Source organism: Rhinatrema bivittatum, chromosome 4 (genome assembly GCF_901001135.1).
Source record: "Rhinatrema bivittatum chromosome 4, aRhiBiv1.1, whole genome shotgun sequence".
NCBI classification, from domain to species: domain Eukaryota; kingdom Metazoa; phylum Chordata; class Amphibia; order Gymnophiona; family Rhinatrematidae; genus Rhinatrema; species Rhinatrema bivittatum.
This window is the reverse complement of record NC_042618.1, coordinates 162,440,422-162,459,488: the sequence shown is the minus strand read 5'-3', so window position 1 is coordinate 162,459,488 and position 19,067 is coordinate 162,440,422. Positions and strand designations below refer to the sequence as shown.

The window sequence follows — 19,067 nt, the reverse complement described above, 5'->3', positions numbered from 1 at the left end:
AGGAGGCATTCGCTTGGATTGTTCGTAGATGGGGAATGCCAGAGATGGATCTGAAAGCGACCAGCTAGAATACGAAGATTTTTCTGTCGCAGAAGGGAAAAAAGATTCTATGGGTTGTTGCCCTACTGCAACCCTGGTCATTTGACCTTCTATATGTGTTTCTTCTATGGCCCCTAATAGGCAAGGTATTTCAAAGGATCTCTTTGCATCAAGGACTTGTGATTTTGGTGGCTCTGGATTGTCCACAGCATCCTTGGTATACAGAACTAATCGGGGTGTTAGACGAGGATCCATTGTTACCCTGTTAGTTCAGGGTCCAGTTAAACATGAAGATCTAGCTCAAGTTTGTCTTATGGCCTGGCCCTTGAGAGGTCTCTTGAGTAAAAAGGGGTTATGAAGTTGTGAATACTCTTGTGCATTCTAGTTCCACTTCCTTGGCTTATGTAAGAGTCTGAAAGACCTTTGAGAGCTGGTGCGCAGCTAAATAGGTTTCAACCAAGAATGTGTTGATGCCTTACATTTTAAAGTTTTTTGCAGGATAGACTGAAGAAAGACCATTGAATTCCTTAAAGGTTCAAGTAGCAACAAATGCCTGATATAGAGACAAAGTTTCTGGTAGGCCTGTTTCTTCCCATCTAGATATGTCTTGTTTTCTGAGAGGTGTGAAACAGATCAGATCTCCAGTCAGAGATACATTTCCTCCTTGGAATTTGAAACTAGCTCTATTTTTGGCTGGTTGTCCTTTTGAGTTCTGAAAAGGGTGAGGCAGCTTTGACAGAACACTGGATTAAGGAAGTTGTAATTTAAGTGAGTAAAAGTCTGTGCCTCTTGGCTTGATAGTGCTAACTAGAAGAGCACAGGCGGCTTCATTGGCTGAGTTACATTTAGTGGTTCAGTAGACATTTGCAAGGGTGTAACTTGGTCATCTTAATACTTTCTTTTTTTTTTTTTTGAAGCATTATTGTCTGGATGTTTGTGCCAGGAAAGAAGCTTCGTTTGGAGCAAGTTTTAAGAGCGAGTTTGGAAGTCTTTCACCCGTTGCAGTGTTAGCTTGGGTACATCCCCTGCATCTGGACTGGTTGGGCTGGATAAAAAGCAAAGAGAAATTTAGGCTTACCCTGATAATTTCCTTTCCTTGAGGTCCAGCAAGACCAATCTGGATCCAGCCTTATTCTGCCAAATGTATTTTCTTAGCGTGTAGCAGATGGACTCAAAACAAATAGGTATAGTGTGCTCGTGCTAGCAGTTGGAGACGGATCTGACGTCAGCACGGGTACATATACCCCCACAGGAAGTGTAGCAAATCAGTAATTTCCGTCTCCAAAGCAGTTTGGAGCTACCTCACGCTCGCTGAGCGTGTTTCCAAATTCTAAAGACTAAATTCATAGAAGAATCCTACTGAAGATGAGCCCCGCACTCCTGTGGTGATACCAGGTGGTCACTCACCCAGTTGAGTTTCCCGAGCTGACTTCCGTGGTCCCTCGGAGGTGAGAGCCTCGGTCCGGTGGCCGGTTCGTGGCAGGGACCTAGCCCCCAAGTGAGAAGGGCTCGGGCGCGGCTTGGCCCCCGAGCGAGACGAGTTCGGGCGCGGCCTAGAGGCAGCGGGTGCACTTCCTTATGCGCGGCGGTGAAGGTACTCACCCTCTCCCCCCGCAGCTGGAGACCGCCCGGGTCGCAGCCGGGAAGCGCCAAAGACAAGGTAAGGCGTACATCTTTACTTGGTCTCCGAGGAAGTGTGGACTAACTGGGCCTGCCTATGAGGCAGCCCGCCAAGGAGGTCGCCATTTTGCCTGCCTACTCGCCTTCGCCAACTAAGGCTAAGCGCCCACGATAGGCGCACGTTGCTAAGCGCATGCAATAGGCGCATGTTGTTAGCGCATGCGATAGGCGCACGTTGTTAGGGCACGTGATAGGAGCACGTTGACTAAGCGCATATTGTAAGACGCCCGTTTATAGGCGCGCATTGTAAAACGCCCGTTTATAGGCGCGCATTGTAAGACGCCCGTTTATAGGCGCGCATTGTAAGACGCCCGTTTATAGGCGCGCATTGTAAGACGCCCGTTTATAGGCGCGCATTGTAAGACGCCCGTTTATAGGCGCGCATTATAAAGACGCCCGTTTATAGGCGCACATTTATGAGACGCCCGTTTATAGGCGCACATTTATAAGACGCCCGTTCTAGGCGTATGCTGTTAAGCGCACTTGTTAGGCGCACATCCTTGGGTGACACCGAATTTCAGGCGAATGGAGCATAAGAGAGCCCATGCGTCTGCAGAGCCGGCACCTCCAAAATCAGGCATGAAAGCTCTAAGCCTCTGCTCAGAATGCAACCTCAGAGCCATACAGAGCGAGGAAGCAGACTCACTGTGTGCCCAATGTGAGGAGGCCATGGGAGTTCCAGGACAGGACAGGTCCCAGCCCAGCGGTTCCTCAGGGAGCACGCCGGACTTAGCAGGCCGCGGCGAGCAGCCAGGGAACCCGAGAGACATGGTGCCCCTACAGCCAGATCCGGCTTTGCTTTCCTGGGTGGAATTATTCAAGGGGATTCACGCCTTTGTCCAGATGCAGTCTGCTCCTCGAGTGGGTCTTTCCGTCCCGGTTGATCCGGCCCCTGGACCCTCGAGACCTAGGCGCAGCCACTCGCCACCCGACACCCCCGATTATGGGGATTCGGATTGCTCCGAGGAAAATAAGGAGCCCCCCGAGGAGGGTGAACTTCCCTCGGAGATAGAACCATATCGGACCATGAGGCGCTTCTTTCAGAAAGAGGATCTTTCAGGCCTGGTCTCACAATGCCTATCGGAACTGGCCATTCCGGGCCAGGACACCCCAGGGGACCCTAAAATGAACCCCCTGTTAGAGGGCCTGCGCCAACCGGCTCACCATTTTCCCCTCCTACAAGCAGCACAGCAGCTAATCGATCTGGAATGGAAGGCACCGGAGGCATCATTCAAAGGGGGTTGGGCCTTGGCAGGCATGTACCCTCTGGATCCGGCATCCAAGGAGCTGCTGGCGTGCCCCAAGGTAGACGCCATAGTTAATGCAATAGTGAAGCACACCACCATTCCGGTTGAGGGGGGAGCGGCCCTCAAGGATACGCATGACAGACGCATGGACACCATTCTGAAACAAGCTTTTGAGGTAGTAGCCATGTCCCTACGAATTGCGACCTGCTGCACCGTGGTGACGCGTTCTTGTTTATCACAAGCGAGAAAAAACACCTAGGGAGAAGACATGGAATCAGCTCTCGCATTTCTCACTGACGCAGCCTTCGACCTCGTCCGTACGGCAGCCAAGGGAGTGTCCTCCTCAGTGGCAGCCAGGAGACAGCTTTGGCTACGTAATTGGGCGGCCGACTCGTCCTCCAAGACACGACTCACAAGAATGCCCTTTAAGGGTTCCCTACTGTTCGGCAGCGACCTCGAGAACTGGGCTACTAAATGGGGTGCCTCTCCATTACCCCGTCTACCAGAAGACAGGTCAAGGAGGATCCAGCGTTCTTTTTCTAGACCATCCAGAGGTAGAAATTCTCAGCGCTTCAACCCTTACAGGGCTCGCTATCGAGCACCTCGTTCCTAGGCCAGGAACCAGCCCTTTCGGACTAAGCACAACAAGAAGAGAACCGGCTTGGGTTCTGGCCCCGGCCGCACCCCACAATGACAATCAGCCGACCCATCTGGGGGTAGCAGCCATAGGGGGCAGGCTAACCCTCTTCTACTGCAGGTGGGTCGAGATCACTTCGGACCAGTGGGTCCTCGCCATCATCCGAGAAGGATACTACCTGGATTTCCTTCGGCTTCCGCCGAACAAGTTTGTGGAATCTCCTTGTTCACCGCTCAAGAACGCGGCACTGGAAGTGACCTTACAGAGGCTCCTGGCCCTAAAAGCTATAATCCCAGTACCTGCAGGAGAGATAAATTCTGGGCATTATTCCATTTATTTCATAGTGCCCAAGAAGGAGGGCACTTTCAGGCCCGTCCTGGACCTCAAGTCAGTCAACCGACACCTACGGGTCCCCAGCTTTCGCATGGAAACTCTGCGGTCTGTCAAAAATTCAGTACAGCCAGGGGAGTTTCTCACCTCCCTAGATCTGTCGGAAGCCTATTTGCATATCCCAATCCATCGGGATCACCAGCACTATTTACGCTTCAAAGTCCTGAATCAGCACTTCCAGTTCTGAGCTTTACCCTTTGGGTTAGCCACCGCGCCGCGGATCTTTACCAAGGTCATAGTAGTAGTGGCGGCGGCACTCAGGAAGGAAGGAATTCTCGTCCACCCCTACCTGGACGATTGGCTGATCAGGGCAAAGTCACCGGAGGAGAGCCACCGGGCAACCAACAGAGTTATAGCTCTTCTGGAAAGCCTCGGATGGGTAGTCAACATAAACAAGAGCTCCCTACAGCCGTCCCAGTCGCTGGAATACCTAGGGGTCCAATTTGACACCCAAGAAGATAAGGTCAGCCTGACCTCCAAGAGAAAGTCAAAACTCCAGAGTCATCTGCAGATCCTGCTGAGCGCCAGCCGGCCCACAGCTCGGGATTACCTACAGGTCCTCGGCCTCATGACATCCACTCCATATGAGACCGTTGCAACGCGCCCTGCTATCTCAATGGAGCCCACGATCACAGGACTACACCATACACCTATCTCTACCGGCCAGAGTGCGGTATCAGCTACGGTGGTGGTTACAGCCCGGTCACATGAGCCGGGGGTCAAGAATGTCCTCCCCAACCTGGATCCTGCTCACCACAGATGCCAGCCTGAACGGATGGGGAGCACACTGCGAGGAGCTCACCGCCCAAGGGCGGTGGACCAGAGGAGAGTCAAGGTGGAACATCAACTGACTAGAGGCACGGGCAGTCAGGCTAGCGTGCCTGCGATTTGCCCACAGATTTCGCAACAGAGCGGTCAGAGTGATGTCAGACAACGCCACCACGGTGGCATACATCAACCGACAGGGCGGAACCAGAAGCCAACAAGTGTCCCTAGAGATAACTCCCCTGATGATTTGGGCAGAAGCAAACCTCCAGGACATCTCCGCCGTCCACATCGCCGGGAAGGACAACACCACGGCAGACTTCCTCAGCAGAGAAAGCCTAAACCTGGGGGAATGGCAGCTGTCGCCCACAGCCTTTCAGATAATTGTGGATCAATGGGGGACGCCAGCCATGGACCTATTAGCGTCCAGGTCCAACGCACAGGTTCCCAGATATTTCAGCCGCAGGCGGGATCCTCGAGCCCAGGTGATCGATGCCCTGGTACAGCCGTGGCCTCAGGGGATCCTGTTATATGCCTTTCCTCCATGGCCCCTGCTGGGTGCCATTGTACACAGGATTCAGCGACACAGAGGCCTAGTTCTTCTAGTGGCCCCGGACTGGCCAAGAAGACCCTGGTACGCAGACATGAGAAGACTACTGGCAGGGAACCCTCTACCTCTGCCTCCCTACAGGGACCTGCTGCGGCAAGGTCCCATCCTCCACGAGGATCCGGCTCAATTCTCTCTTACGGTCTGGCCATTGAGAGGGCTCGACTGAAGAAAAGGGGATACTCTGAGCCGGTTATAGATACACTCTTCCGAGCACGCAAGTTCTCCACATCCCTAACATATATCAGGATTTGGAGAGTCTTCGAAGCCTGGTGCAACTCTCACGGCACCAATTCGCATGCCGCTAAGATTCCTATCATTTTGGACTTCCTACCAGATGGACTTCAGAAGGGTCTGTCCCTCAGCTCCATCAAGGTTCAGGTAGCAGCGCTGTCTTGCTACGGTCCCAGGAGTGACGGCAACACCATTGCCAAACACCCAGACGTCTCACGTTTCCTGAAAGGAGTCAAATACATTTGCCCACCACTGAAGTGGCCAGTGCCCTTGTGGAATCTCAACCTAGTATTGGAATTTTTGGCGGGATCAGCCTTCAGTCCCCTTCGAGGCCTGTCTCTCCGTTTGTTAACCTTGAAGATGGTGTTCTTGCTGGCTGTGTGTTCAGCACGCCGCATCTCAGAGCTACAAGCACTATCCTGTCGTGATCCATTTCTCAGAATCACTCCAGAGGCTATCCATCTTCGTACAGTTCCATCCTTTTTACCCAAAGTGGTCTCACACTTTCACCTCAACCAAACCATATCCTTGACTACCACGGAAGGTTTGAAGAAGTTGGAGGAAGGTCGAATGCTACGCCATCTTGACATCGGCAGACTGCTGTCCAGATACCTGGAAATGTCAGAAGCAGTACAAAAGACGGACCACCTGTTCGTCCTGCAGAGCGGGAAGAAGCAAGGGGAAGCGGCCTCACGGCCAACCATCGCCTGCTGGATTAAAGAAGTTATCAAGGCAGCCTACATAGAGGCGGGAAACCCACCGCCTCTACAGGTCAAAGCTCATTCTACCAGAGCACAATCTGCCTCTTGGGCAGAAGCTAAGCTGCTGTCGCCTGCAGAGATATGTAAAGCGGCGACGTGGTCCTCCCTCCATACCTTCTCCAGATTCTACCGTCTGGACGTCCAGGCCAGGGAGGACACAGCATTTGCGAGGGCAATCCTTAACGGACCTCGGGCAGCCTTCTGCCCAGTCCGGGAGTAGCTTTTGTACATCCCATTTGTTTTGAGTCCATCTGCTACACGCTAGGAAATGTAGAGATTACTTACCTGATAATCTCGTTTTCCTTAGTGTATGCAGATGGACTCAGCATCCTGCCCGGCTGCAGGCATACATGGGGATTCACCGACTCACGGTAAGCCATGTTTTCTTATAATAGGCCATCCACCCTGCCGGGTGTCGACGCCTTCCGGTTGAGAACACTGGCGGTCTCCAGCTACTATCAATCGGTCAGGGTAATCCTGTTCATTTAATTGATCCGTCAGCTACAGCTTTTGCAAGGAAGATTACTGAATGGCTGCACTTTCTGCAGGGGTATATGTACCAGTGCTGACGTCAGATCCGTCTCCAACTGCTAGCACGAGCACACTATACCCATTTGTTTTGAGTCCATCTGCATACACTAAGGAAAACGAGATTATCAGGTAAGTAATCTCTACATTCTGCCAGACCTTTTGCTTTCTTGATTACTTTCTTCATCTCCTTAAGTTTTACCATATAACTCTTCCCGCTCTTCCTCTTTTTGGGATCTCTTCCTGTTTTTGGGATCCTTTTATGATTCTTGAATGTTGCTTTTTTTTTTTTTTTTTTTTTGCTGTTATGTCAGCCACCTACTTTGAGAACCAGATCGGTTTCTTATTTCTCTTACTTTTGTTTACGTTTCGAACACAGATTTGTTGCTTTTGTAATTTCTCCCTTTAAAGTTATGGGTGAGTCTAGTTTTTTATTTATGGCTTTGGCAACAGAATACTGGCAACCTACTGTACTGAATTACTACTAATACCAGTGATGGTGTTACTGGAGAAGTTTTGTTCTGTTTCCTTCTGGCAGTGTGGCATAAACCTCACAAAGTTGATATTCAAAAGCCGTTTATACCGATAACTGAAAAGTTAACCATCTAAATGGCTACATGGCAAAATTGAAAGCTGTATGCGTCTAAATTCTAGCTGCATAAGTCGGGGGCATTCTAGGGGCCGTGGGAGGCGTTTCCGGGTGGAGCAGAATTATTTTATTTAGACATTTTATATATCGTCCCATGTATAGATCACAATGATTTACAAAGTGACATTTATAGTTATAACTCAACAAACAAACAAAAATAATGATTGGTTACAGAGGTGGTATTCATTGGCAGGCATTATTAAGTGAAATTTTCTAGCATATTTTAATTGATCTAGTGCATAAGGCAAAGAGTATAGGTAGTTGTCATGAAATGATAATTTTCATGTCTTAGTGAGTTTTTTGAGAGACTTGCATTCTCTCATTTGGTTTAATCTTCATAATTTGATGATTTTCTTTTGTCCTTGTTTTTTAGTTCTGTCTATTCTGATGTTTTATGTTAAATTGTAAGCGTTTTTGAATAGCCATGTTTTTAATTAAATTTTAAACTTCTTTCTATCTGGTAAAAAACTTCTCAGGCAGAGAGTTCCAGAGCTTTGGCCCTGTAATTGAAAACACTTGATCTTTTGTTTCTGTCAGACGTGTGCACCTTATTGTGGAGTGTCACTCCTAATAAGCTGATGTTATTGGAGTGAATGATGTTGAATATTATCGTTACTACTTTAAAGTAGATTCTGTATTGTACAGGTAACCAATGCAGTGACATCAGCATGGGGGTAATGTGATCATATTTCCTTGATCCTAATATTAGTCTTGCTGCAGCATTTTGTTGTCATTGTAGTGGTTTTAAGTGACTTGCTGGAAGACCTAGAAGTAAGGAATTCCAGTAGTCAAAGTTTGAGAAGATTAGAGTTTGTAATACAGTGCGGAAGTCCGTAAGAGTTAATGGTTTCAACCTACTTAGTATCCTCAGCTTGGTGTAACCTGTTTTAATTAGTTTACTAATGTGCATTTTCATTGTGAGATTTTCATCTAGCTGTACCCCTAAATCCTGTACTTGATTTGAGGTGATATTTAGAAAATTTTCCCAGTCTAGTGGTTTAAATTTTGATGGTTTCTACTCAGCCAAATGGTTTCTGTATTTTTTGGGTTTAATGTGAGTTTGTCACGATAGTTCTTGTTGTATTGCTTTCATATAGGTAGAATATTGACGCTGTGTTTTCAAATGATCTGGCAAGTGTGATGTAAAACTGTAAGTCGTCAGCATACAAGAAGAAAGTTATTCCTAGATTCGTTGTTAATTTACATAGTGGCAGCATGTAAATATCGAATAGTGTTGCTGAGAGGGCTGAGCCTTGAGGGACACCTGTATCATGCTAGAAAGTGTTTGATATATGGTTGCCGAATTTGACTTGGAATGTTCTGTTAGATAAAAATGAAATGAACCAACTGAGAACCATTCCATCTATCCCCTATGATTCTCATTTGATGGCTTAATAGGGTATGATCCACAGTATCAAAGGCTGCTGTTAAGTAAATTAGCACAAGACAGTAAGATTTGTCTGCATCAAGCGCTTGTAAAACAGAGTCCGTTAAGGAGAGGAGTAGAATGTCAGTTGAGTGATGTTTCCTAAATCCAAATTTATTTGGGTAGAGATTATTTTGATCTTCCAGATGATTTACAAGTTGGGATAGCATTGCTTTCTCAAGAACGTTTGCTAGAAATGGCAGGTTGGATATTGGATGATAGTTGTCCCAATCGTCAGGTCTACTGGACTTATTTTTTTAGGATCGACTTTATCACCGCTTGTTTTAATCCAAGTGGTAAAGTTCCTTCTGATAGTGAATGATTAATTAGGGGCGTGATTGTTGGAGTGATTACATGGTGTACTTGTTTGAAGGAACTGGCTGGTATTGGATCACGTGTGTGAGTAGCAGGTACAACTTTAGCGATGATTTTACTGATTTCCAGTTTTGAGACTCTATTGAATGCAGACCACTTACCTTTGTCCTTTAAATTTTCAGGTGCATTTATTGGGGGGTTAATAGTGAATTGTTTTTTCAACTTACTGATTTTATCTGAGTGCGGTGGCATATTCATTGCATGAGGCCTTTGTGAAGTTGTAGTTTCTTGAGGTAGCAGATGATGGGTCTTTACATTTTTTTTAACAGTCTCAAATAGCAGTTTTGAATTAAATATAATCCCATGAGTTTGTTTTGAATAGTAATCTTCTTTTTGCTTTGTTGGTTAGTGTACGGTATTTTATGCGGAAAGATTTATATTTTCATAGGGATTCAGCAGATGGGCATTTCTGCCATTGTTTCTAAGGTTCTGTTTAGTGCTTCTCAGTTCATCATTGTACCAGGGCTTCTTATTTTTGGAGTTATTCCTTTCTTTGTTAATAGTTTTTGTCTGGACAGGGCTAAGGTCTTCAGCTATATCGTTGACTGTCTTAACCCATGAATCAAATGCCGATGTGGATTTTTTTTTACATAGACTGAACATTCAATAGTAGCAGAATAAACATTAGCCATGATGAGATACTGGAAGTGCTACTACTTTTCGTTGGGTAGATTGTTTTTGATTCTTCTTTGCTTCTTACTTAAGTTACTCCTTAGGTCTCCATTCAGGCCCCATCCTAGTATGGGTTCAATGAAGCCCATCTGGTCCATGATTGCAGTTTTAGTTTCAGAGATCTATGAGTTAATACATTTCACTTCAGGTGCACAAAGGGGCATGCTCTTGTATCGTTCTCCTTCATGCGTGCATCGCATGGCACAAGCGCCTTTTTGGCATCGCCATGGTAGTTTTGAAGGAGTTGGTGGGTGGGCAGTAGGCAGACTCTGGGCGAGCTCATCTCCTCGGCGCCGGCGGCTCACTCCTCACCTCCTCGTTTTGCATGTCTGGGGGGACCCTCAGTGCGTCCCTCTTGCTACCCCTAGTGCCAATGGAAGGGTGTCTCAGTGAGACCAGGTAGGCCATTCCACTGCCTTTGGTGTCGCAGTGGTTTGGAGGAGGCTCTGGGCGGGCTGGTCTCCTCGGAGCTGGCAGCTCACTCCTCACCTTCTCGTTTCGTGGAGGGGGGGGGGTGCGCCGCCAGCACATCCCACTCACTACCCCTGGTGCTGGTAGAAGGGCACCTCAGCGAGGCCAGGTAGCCTGATAGTTAGCCGGATATGTTTATCCGGCTAACTAGCCGAGCTGCATAGCAGCTGAAAATGGGCCCCCACATCCTGGTGTAGTAGGATTCAAAGAGGAAATTATCAAGTAAGACCAGATTTCTCCATTTTTCAGACTTTTGCTGGATTGAAAGATTTACCTTGTATTATGGCCCCACTCTCTGTTAAAACAAAAACCCAAAAAAAAACTCTTTCAAATTCACTCTTCATCTACTTGTATTATATTCTGATGTTACTATATCTGTCTTTATTGGGATTTTATGAGGAATGGCATTAGCAGTGGTTAGGTTACTTAAAATTGATATATTAAATCAAATTAAGATTCTGCTTTCTATTCACATTTGTTATTGCCAGTTAAATGATCACGCTTTTGTTAGTAGTGCTGTGTTACTGTAATATGCACCACCTTTGGGTGAGAATAAGAGGGCTGAAATTTGATTTCTGCCCTTGTCTCATTCTCAAGGAAGCGACTAGAAGAATCCCCCCTTATGACTAAATCATTGAGAGAAACTCAGATAAAGGAGAAGCTGGAACGATATCCTAAGGTAATCTTCAGCCTCACCCTCCATATCCCACCTTAAATGGCTATGTTAATTGCTTCCTTCTCAACAGAGCTGCTTGGACTGCCCTCCCCTCTCTTCTCACTCCCCCTGTCTTCAAAGTGTGTTGCTTGCTTCTATCTGCAGGTCTCTGACTGTTCAAATTCTGTCCCTAGCCCTTAGTATGTAGGTGGGCAGCTTATTGTCTTCCTCCCCTGGAAGATTGGCGTTACTAACTCTGTTCACTTCTTTAGTAGATATGTAGGGCTGCTAATCTCCCATGCTGGAAACTTGTGGGTACTACCTCTGTTCACTTCCAGGATTGCTAAATCATGAAAAAATTATTTACTTCCAGATGTTTATTGACAACCAACTGTTTTGTGTTTTTTTTTGGGGGGGGGGTTGTTTTTTTTTTAACTGCTGCATGTTTTACCATTATTTTGTGCATAGCTCGATTTAACTTTACCAAGATTAATTCTTTTATGCACTGAGACATAATCCCCAGATCAGTGCATAAAGGGATGAATCTTGGTGTAATATTTTTACTGATCTGAAATTATTATTTTTTTTTTTACTGTCAGTAAATTTTCTGACAATTGGCAGCTGTCTCTTCCCATTGAATGTTTGAATGGAGCTTCTGGGAGAGCTCTTCCTGCCCTGCTGGATACTTGCTTCACAGTGGTAGGACTTGGCTGAGTTGCATCTCATTTGTGTGTGAACAGGTGGCACTGAGAGTGCAGTTTCCCGACCGCTATGTCCTTCAAGGATTCTTCCGCCCAAATGAAACTGGTAAGAATATATAGTCTGACTAGTATTGTGTGGCCTGATCTTCTAACTATTTGTAAGCTATGTGTGCAAAAACGTTCTTGTGCACAGCATACTGTACAAATCTGTATTCAGTGTTCTTTGAAACACCATTCTATTTAATTTTTCTCATGTGTACTGTGTTCCTGTGTGCACTTGTTTCACATCCTATATGTATATGCACAATTTACAGGGAACGTTGCTTGTGGCCAGAGTGCACCTAGATTATTATAATTCATCAGATTGTTTGTTGTTGCTTTCTCTGGCTATGTGCTGCATGAGATGTTGGACTTGCTGTGTAGCCTGCATAGGGTGATTTGTACTTAAATGTCAGAATGGAGTGGGCCACAGAAGCCAGGACCCTACCAAAATCTGACCCTTCCTGCAGAATTGCTGTGGGGGATCCAGGGTCAGATTGGACAGGCAGCAGCTATTTGATGGCAGGAGGGGAGCAGTGGTGCGTTAGCGGCACCCTCCACCTCCGTGGCTCTGGATCTGACAGCTGCTTTGAACCACCCAGAACTCTGTAAAGCAGCAGTCAGGCAAGGCAGCAGAGGAGGAGGAGGACGTGGACCTGAGGCATCACTATTCTCCTCCACCTGCCACTGGTCAGTGTGGGCTGGGTGAAGGGGGATCTGGGAGGGGAAGAAAGGAAGAGAGATGAGGGAGAGAGAAGACTGGTGAGGGGCAGGGGGACAGAGCTTGATTAGCTTGACCTTGCCAACCAAAATGGTGTTCCGCCACCCCGGATCTTGTGTGTGCTATATATGGAAAGAGGGTTGGATTGTATAGTTGGAAGGGAATTGGGGGTTTTCATTTTGTGGCAGATATGCTCTCTATAGAGATCAGAAGCCATTCCAGCCCTTCCTAGTAATTCAGCTAAAGCTGTTTTTAAATTAGTATGTGGGATTTTGAGAATTGTATCTGAGCAAGAGAGACTGATGCTGTTTGCCTTGGGGGCTTGATGGGTGAGGACATTGGGTGTGTCATGGTGGAGGGGTGAGGAAGCCCAAGTCTGTCTTGGGATGGGAACCTGCATGATGTCACAGATTGGGGAAGGGTGCAGGGCTTGTGCATTTGTCTGGGAAAGGGATGCCATAGGTTGAGGTGCATACAAGATGTTCATGTATAGATGGAAAGTTGTATTCAATGCCCTGGTTTCCCTTCCCTGGCTTTCCCAACCTTCATGCTCTTTTTCCCTTGATAAGCAGGCTGAATTAGCCATGATCTTGGGTGATGCCCCCTGGTAGCACCAAACCGCTCTCTCTCCTAGCTCATAGAGCTTTGCTCTACTGAGCATGTGTTAGATTTCTCACATAACCGTTGCCTCCTCAGGTTTTTTTTTTTTTTTTGTCTGCACTGGGCACAGACGGACTTCTCTCTCTCCAGTATTTTTTTGTACTGCTTCATTTTTTACCTTGTCTCGCTGCTTCGGCAGCCCCCCCAAAAGCACTTTTCAGTGCATTCTCTTCAATTCATGTTTAAAAAAAAACAAACAAAAAACCCAGCGAAAATTGATAAATGGAGTTGAAAAAGGGCAGTAAGTGGCTTTAAAGCCTGCCCTTGTGGGTGCTTGATGTCAGTGGCAAATGATAACGACCGATGCTTTTGGTGTTTGGGACACGAACCATGACCAACCCAACTGTACAGCCTGCGGAAAAATGTCTACCGAGGCCTAAAGGAAAAGGGTGGGAAAGATTGAGGAGCTCTGAAGAGAGCAAAGATGCAGCAGATCTTCCTTTCTGGCTCCAGGCAATGAAGCTAGCATAGTCTCCTCTGCCCAAACATGCAGTTGGTTGAAAGCTTCAAACGAGAAGGCTCCAAAAAGGCCGAAGTCGCAGTCAATATCTCATTTGATACATGCAACCCAGGCTTCGAAGCAGGCTGCGTTGGGGCCTGTGCCGCTGACGCATACTGCAGCAAAGGATCACAGTGTGTTTGATTCATAAGTCCACACCGGTGAAGAAGTCAAGGCCAAAGCATCCTGCACTGACAATCCTGGTGTCGACTCCTCCAAAGTGCTCAAAGTCTATGGCATCTGGCGGCTCTGCTCTGACGAAGCATGCTCCGAAACAGGCGACTATAAGCCCTGAAGCCATAAAACTGCAAGGCCTTCCTCGCTTGGAGCATCGGAGAGTTATTCCAGATCTCCTTTCAGTGCATTGAAACATTCTTCTTCTGGAGCGTAGGGGCATCATGCAATTTCACTATCTTCGTGTCATGGCCCAAGACATCCCAGCAAATGACTCCTGTGTCGAAGCCTGCTCATTTCTCGAGGAAGTCCATGATGCAAGAGACTGAGAACTCAAGGCTTGACTCAGCTTGGTAGATGCACTACCGGTGCCGTATAGACGTATACCCCTCCAGAGCAGACGTTTCGCTATCTGCCACCTATCCATACCATGCCGATTGATCACTTGATGTCTCAAGGGTTACATCTGGAGAGACCTCAGCCTCTCTGCTCTATTGTTCCTCTGTCCTTGTCACTTCAGCCCTCGAGATTGGACGAACCAATTCTTGTCTCGGAGAAGAACACAGAGTCCCCTGATGAGGATAATCCAGTCATCTGTGGAGCAACTGACAGATTTGGTTAAATCCTCTTCTAACCCAACCACCAACATGCGAGGTGCTCCTCCCTTCAAGAGGACTTGTTGGATAGCGCACATTCATCACCAGGAAGACCTGACCCAATCTTTCTGCTGGCATCTGCTCCTCTTACTTTGCCGGCCTCCCCAAGATCCCACTCTCCTTTGCCAGCATATTCGGGAGGCCACTCCCCGGGGGAGTCCCCAAGCAGTTCTACGGGGATCTTGTTAGATCTGTCTCCAGTTTCACTGGATCACACCTCTTCACCTGAAGATCTAACATATTCAAAGTTCTTGGAAAAGATGGGGAGAACTTTGAATGTTCATATATATAAGGAGCCTGATCCACTTACAGATGTATTGAACATCTTGCACATTCTTGAGGTCCCATCTAAACGGGAAACTCCCATCTCACTTGCGCCGATGGCAAGAAAGCTGTACTTGAAATTTTGGATGCAGAAGTTGCAGAGACATGGGGAGGTACAGCTCTCACATCACTATCTTTCCTCCGTGGACTAGCCACCTCTTCTGTGTGGGTGCAACTTAGTGCAATAGCAGATTACCACAATTGAATCAATGAGCAATCCATCGCTGTACATCCATTGGTCTCTTGCTTTAAGAAGGGGGTTGCTTCACATTCATCCTCTTGTGAAGAGCCCTACTTCCTTCAGTAGCTCATGTGGCTCCAATTTGAACCTTTGGAATCGGCGCCACTAAAATATCTGACGTGAAAGGTGGTTGTTCCTCGTGGCTATCACATCAGCATGCCGTATTAGTGAACTTCAGGCTCTTGTTTACTATCTGCCATACCTTCTCTTCCTTCGTGGCAAAGTGTGCTTTCTACCGAAAGTGGTATCATCGCTTCATGTTAATCAAAACATTGTATTGCCTACCTTCTTCCCTCACCCATGTGCTAATCGGAGGGAAAAGGATTTGCATACGCTGGACTGCAAATGGGCACTATAAGTGAAAAACAGAGATTTTCTGCAAATCTTCACAGCTATTTGTCTCTTATGACCCTAATCGCTTGGGAGTCACTGTGGCAAAAGGACAAAGACAAATGACTGGTGGGGCTTGCATTTGCCACTGTTATGATGAGACACACCTCCAACTCAGCGGCTCTGTTCATGCTTATCAGATTCCAGCCATAGCGACAGTGGCTAATCTATACAGTGTCTCCATCAAGAACATTTGCAGTGCTGTGACATGGTCTTCTCTATTGCCTGGACAAATGAGCAGAGATGGACAGCGCTATGGGAAGAGTGGTGCTGTCACAAGTCTTTCAATCCTAGTCTGATCTCCATCGTAGGAGGATGGGTTGCCAAAACAATAAATTTGTATCATTTGACTTGGCAACTCTTATCTGGGGACTTCCCAAGATCATGGCTAATTCAGCCTGCTTATTGATGGAAAAAAGCAAGTTTGGTTACCGAAAACTGTTTTCCATAGATAGCAGGATGAAGTAGCCATGAGCTACATGCCCGCTTCCCTGGAGATTTGATGGGATTTCTCCCTATAGCTACATATAGAGTGAAGGATCCTAGAGGCAACAGTCATGTGGGAAATCCCGGATATGCTTGGAAGAGTAAAAGCTCTATGAGCTAGGAGAGAGAGGTCCAGTTTGGTGTTACCAAAGATCATAGCTAATTCATCCTGCTATCTATGGAAACACCATTTATGATAAGCAAACTTGCTTGTCTGTTTATCCTTAAGATATCTTCTCAGATTTTACCCCTTATCGCCTGATTTTTTTCACAGTTTGCATGCTGAAAGAATTTGTGAGAAGTCACTTAGCTGATGCAGATCTGCCATTTTATCTGTGTAAGTATTGTAAAACCTGCATTTTGTGTATCAACTGCTGTCTTATCATTCCTTTTGTGGAGTGGAAGTCTGTATAAACTTTATATGGAACTCTGCCCTTTGTGTGGTTGAGTTCTATTGTATAAGTAATGAACATGAAATTATTCATTTCTTTGCTATGGGGTTGAATGTCTTAGGCACACTGCTTTTTCTGGCATATACTGACAACTATTTTGTCTGAAATAGTTTGAATGCACAGAAATGAAAGGTTAACAAAATAAAACAGAAAAAATGTATATAAAGTGATACATTTTTTATTGGACTAAATCCATTTCTTGACTAGCTTTTGAGAGCTAATGCTCTCTTCAGGTCAGAACTCAAATGAGCAAAAGATTATATTACCAGGAAATACAGAGTAGTGTGCTTGCCATAAGTGAATCATTAAAAGCATTCCAGTGATAGGAATAAGAGGAAGGGGTGAGGAGGGTTTGATGGGTGATAAGTTGACAAGCAATATAAATGTTATGGTACATAATGTGATAGGAAACCTAGGTCTTCGAGTCCTTTTTTTGTCAGTTCCAAAGTGTCTGATCATTTTTATTTCAAAAATGTTTGCATTCTTGGATTGTTTTAATTTTTCCTTTGATTATCCTGATTATAAGGTCATTGATGCAGTAGCCTAGTTCCAAAAAGTACTCCCCCATAGAGCTGTCTGTCTGGTCTTCCCTGTGATGGTTGATTTTATGCCTGAGAGAATTGACTCTTGCCTTTAATGTCTGGCCTGTCTCACCAATATAGCATATTTCTTCACATTTTCTGCATTGAATAATATACACCATATTACAGGGGGAGCGTGAGTAGGTAGGTGCAGGGGTATGTGTCATTTTCTTTTTTCTAAATTTATTAGCAACTTGATTTTTCCTAATTTTTGATTCAGATTAGGGGATTGCTTGAAGACCAATACCAGTGGAGTAGGGAATATTTCTTTCAGTGTTTCATCCTCCAGGAGTAGTGGCTGTAGGTTTTTCTATCTCTGGGTTGTATGTGATTATAAGAGGTACCCACTCTGTTTTCCTTTCTTTGTATTACAATAGATTTGTCCTGTTTTGTTTTTTGTTGTTTTTTTTTAAGTGAATAGACAATCTTGGAGATTATTTTTGAGGTTGTAGCCTTTTTGTTTGAAGGATTCAGTCAGGACTTTGAGGTGTTAGTCTCTGTCTTTTTGGATTGAAGCATATACTATATGTCTTGACTCCAATATGGATTTTTTTTGCTTGTGAAGGATGGAAACTGTAACTGTGAAAGTAACTGCATCTGTCAGTGAGTTTCCTGTATACGGTTGTTTGTAGATAGCCAGTGTTGATAACTTTCTGGATACCACAGGTTGTATCTCCTCCTGTGGAGTAGTCCAGTTTGAATCTGATTGAAAGATGGAATGCATTTAAAGGAATTGTAAAACTGTTTGAGAGTCTCTTCTCCCTCTGTCCAAATCATAAAAATGTCATCAATATATTGGGAGTATTTGAAGAGTCTAGGTTGATGTTTATTAAAAAATTTATGTTTTTATGTATTTTGTTTCACTTTCATTGTCCTCCACTTTTTGACAAGTGTATTTGAATTGTTATGGGGTTTTTTTTTTGTTTTGCTTTAATGTTTCTCTTCAGATTTCTGAGGGACATCATGCTTCTGTGGGTTTTGATACTCATTTCCATGGGAACTCTGGGTATATGATGGATGTTTATCCTTTTTATAAATCACTGTGATGGCCCTGCTGTGGACAGAAACATTGTTCATTTTTGTGGAAACTTATTAAATATTTGTGTGTTTTTTTTTCCCCTACTGGGTCTACCTACTAAGCATTTTCCCTTTCCTAGGACTCAGGACCAGTGGATTTATGCTCCCCTGCCAGCGGATGGAGATAGAGCAAGCTGATGTCACAGTATACATAACCCTGTAGTGACCCTAGCCTGCCAGTATTCTCCGTCTCCAGAAGATGGTGGATGTGCATCTCCCTATGGGGATTGCTTTGAGCTTTTTGAAAGAAGAAATTCGAAATTCAGGAAAATAAAGCCCTGCTCTCCTGCAGTGATACCTAAAGGTCCCTCCCCTAGTTGAGAATTCCTGAGGTGATTTCTGTGGTCCCTCAGAGGTGTGCCTTGGTCTGGTAGCTGGGTTTCCTGATGTGGACTTAGCTGGTAGTTCAGCTGAAAGGCAGCGGGTGCAGGAGGCCGAGCGAGGAGGTGACGGCACATGCATTCTCCCCCCCCCCACAGCCAGAGACAGTCTCTGAACTCAGCCGGTAAGAGCTGAGCTCAGGTAAGGTTTAAAAAAAAAAGAGAGAAGTTTTACCTAAATCAGAAACAGAGGGGTTTCAGGACTTCCTCTGATCTCTGTTCTTGGTGTGCCATGCTGATGTTCGTTCCCACTCCTGTTGGGATTGGGGAACTGGGCAACCTGGTGGGTTGAGCGGCCCTCGATGGGCTAGGCCTCGCACTTAGGCTTTTTTCTTGCACACCACGGAGGTAGGCTACGGCAGACATTTTTGCACACTCTTGGGTGTGTTCTGCCTTCTATAGGCCATCAGTGTGTGCAGTGTGTTGGCTCTGCGCACACGCGCGCTCTTTTTTGGGTACGCCTTTTACGCGCACAAACATTTTTACACACTTGGCACACAGGTTGTGTGCGTGCCTTGCCGCGCTTTCTTCTAGATGCTTATTTTTTGGA

General features: G+C 46.0%; 1 protein-coding gene across 3 annotated transcripts in view; it reads left to right on the top strand.

Annotated features, from left to right (window-relative positions):
• ASPSCR1 (ASPSCR1 tether for SLC2A4, UBX domain containing) overlaps positions 1–19,067 on the top strand; it is a 249,279-nt gene that overhangs the window by 127,792 nt on the left and 102,420 nt on the right. For all 3 annotated transcript variants that reach the window (XM_029599053.1, XM_029599052.1, XM_029599054.1), the window contains 3 exons: positions 11,079–11,160; positions 11,877–11,943; positions 16,302–16,364. In XM_029599053.1, coding sequence (XP_029454913.1) covers positions 11,079–11,160; positions 11,877–11,943; positions 16,302–16,364 — 212 coding nt within the window. The remainder of the gene's footprint in view (positions 1–11,078; positions 11,161–11,876; positions 11,944–16,301; positions 16,365–19,067) is intronic.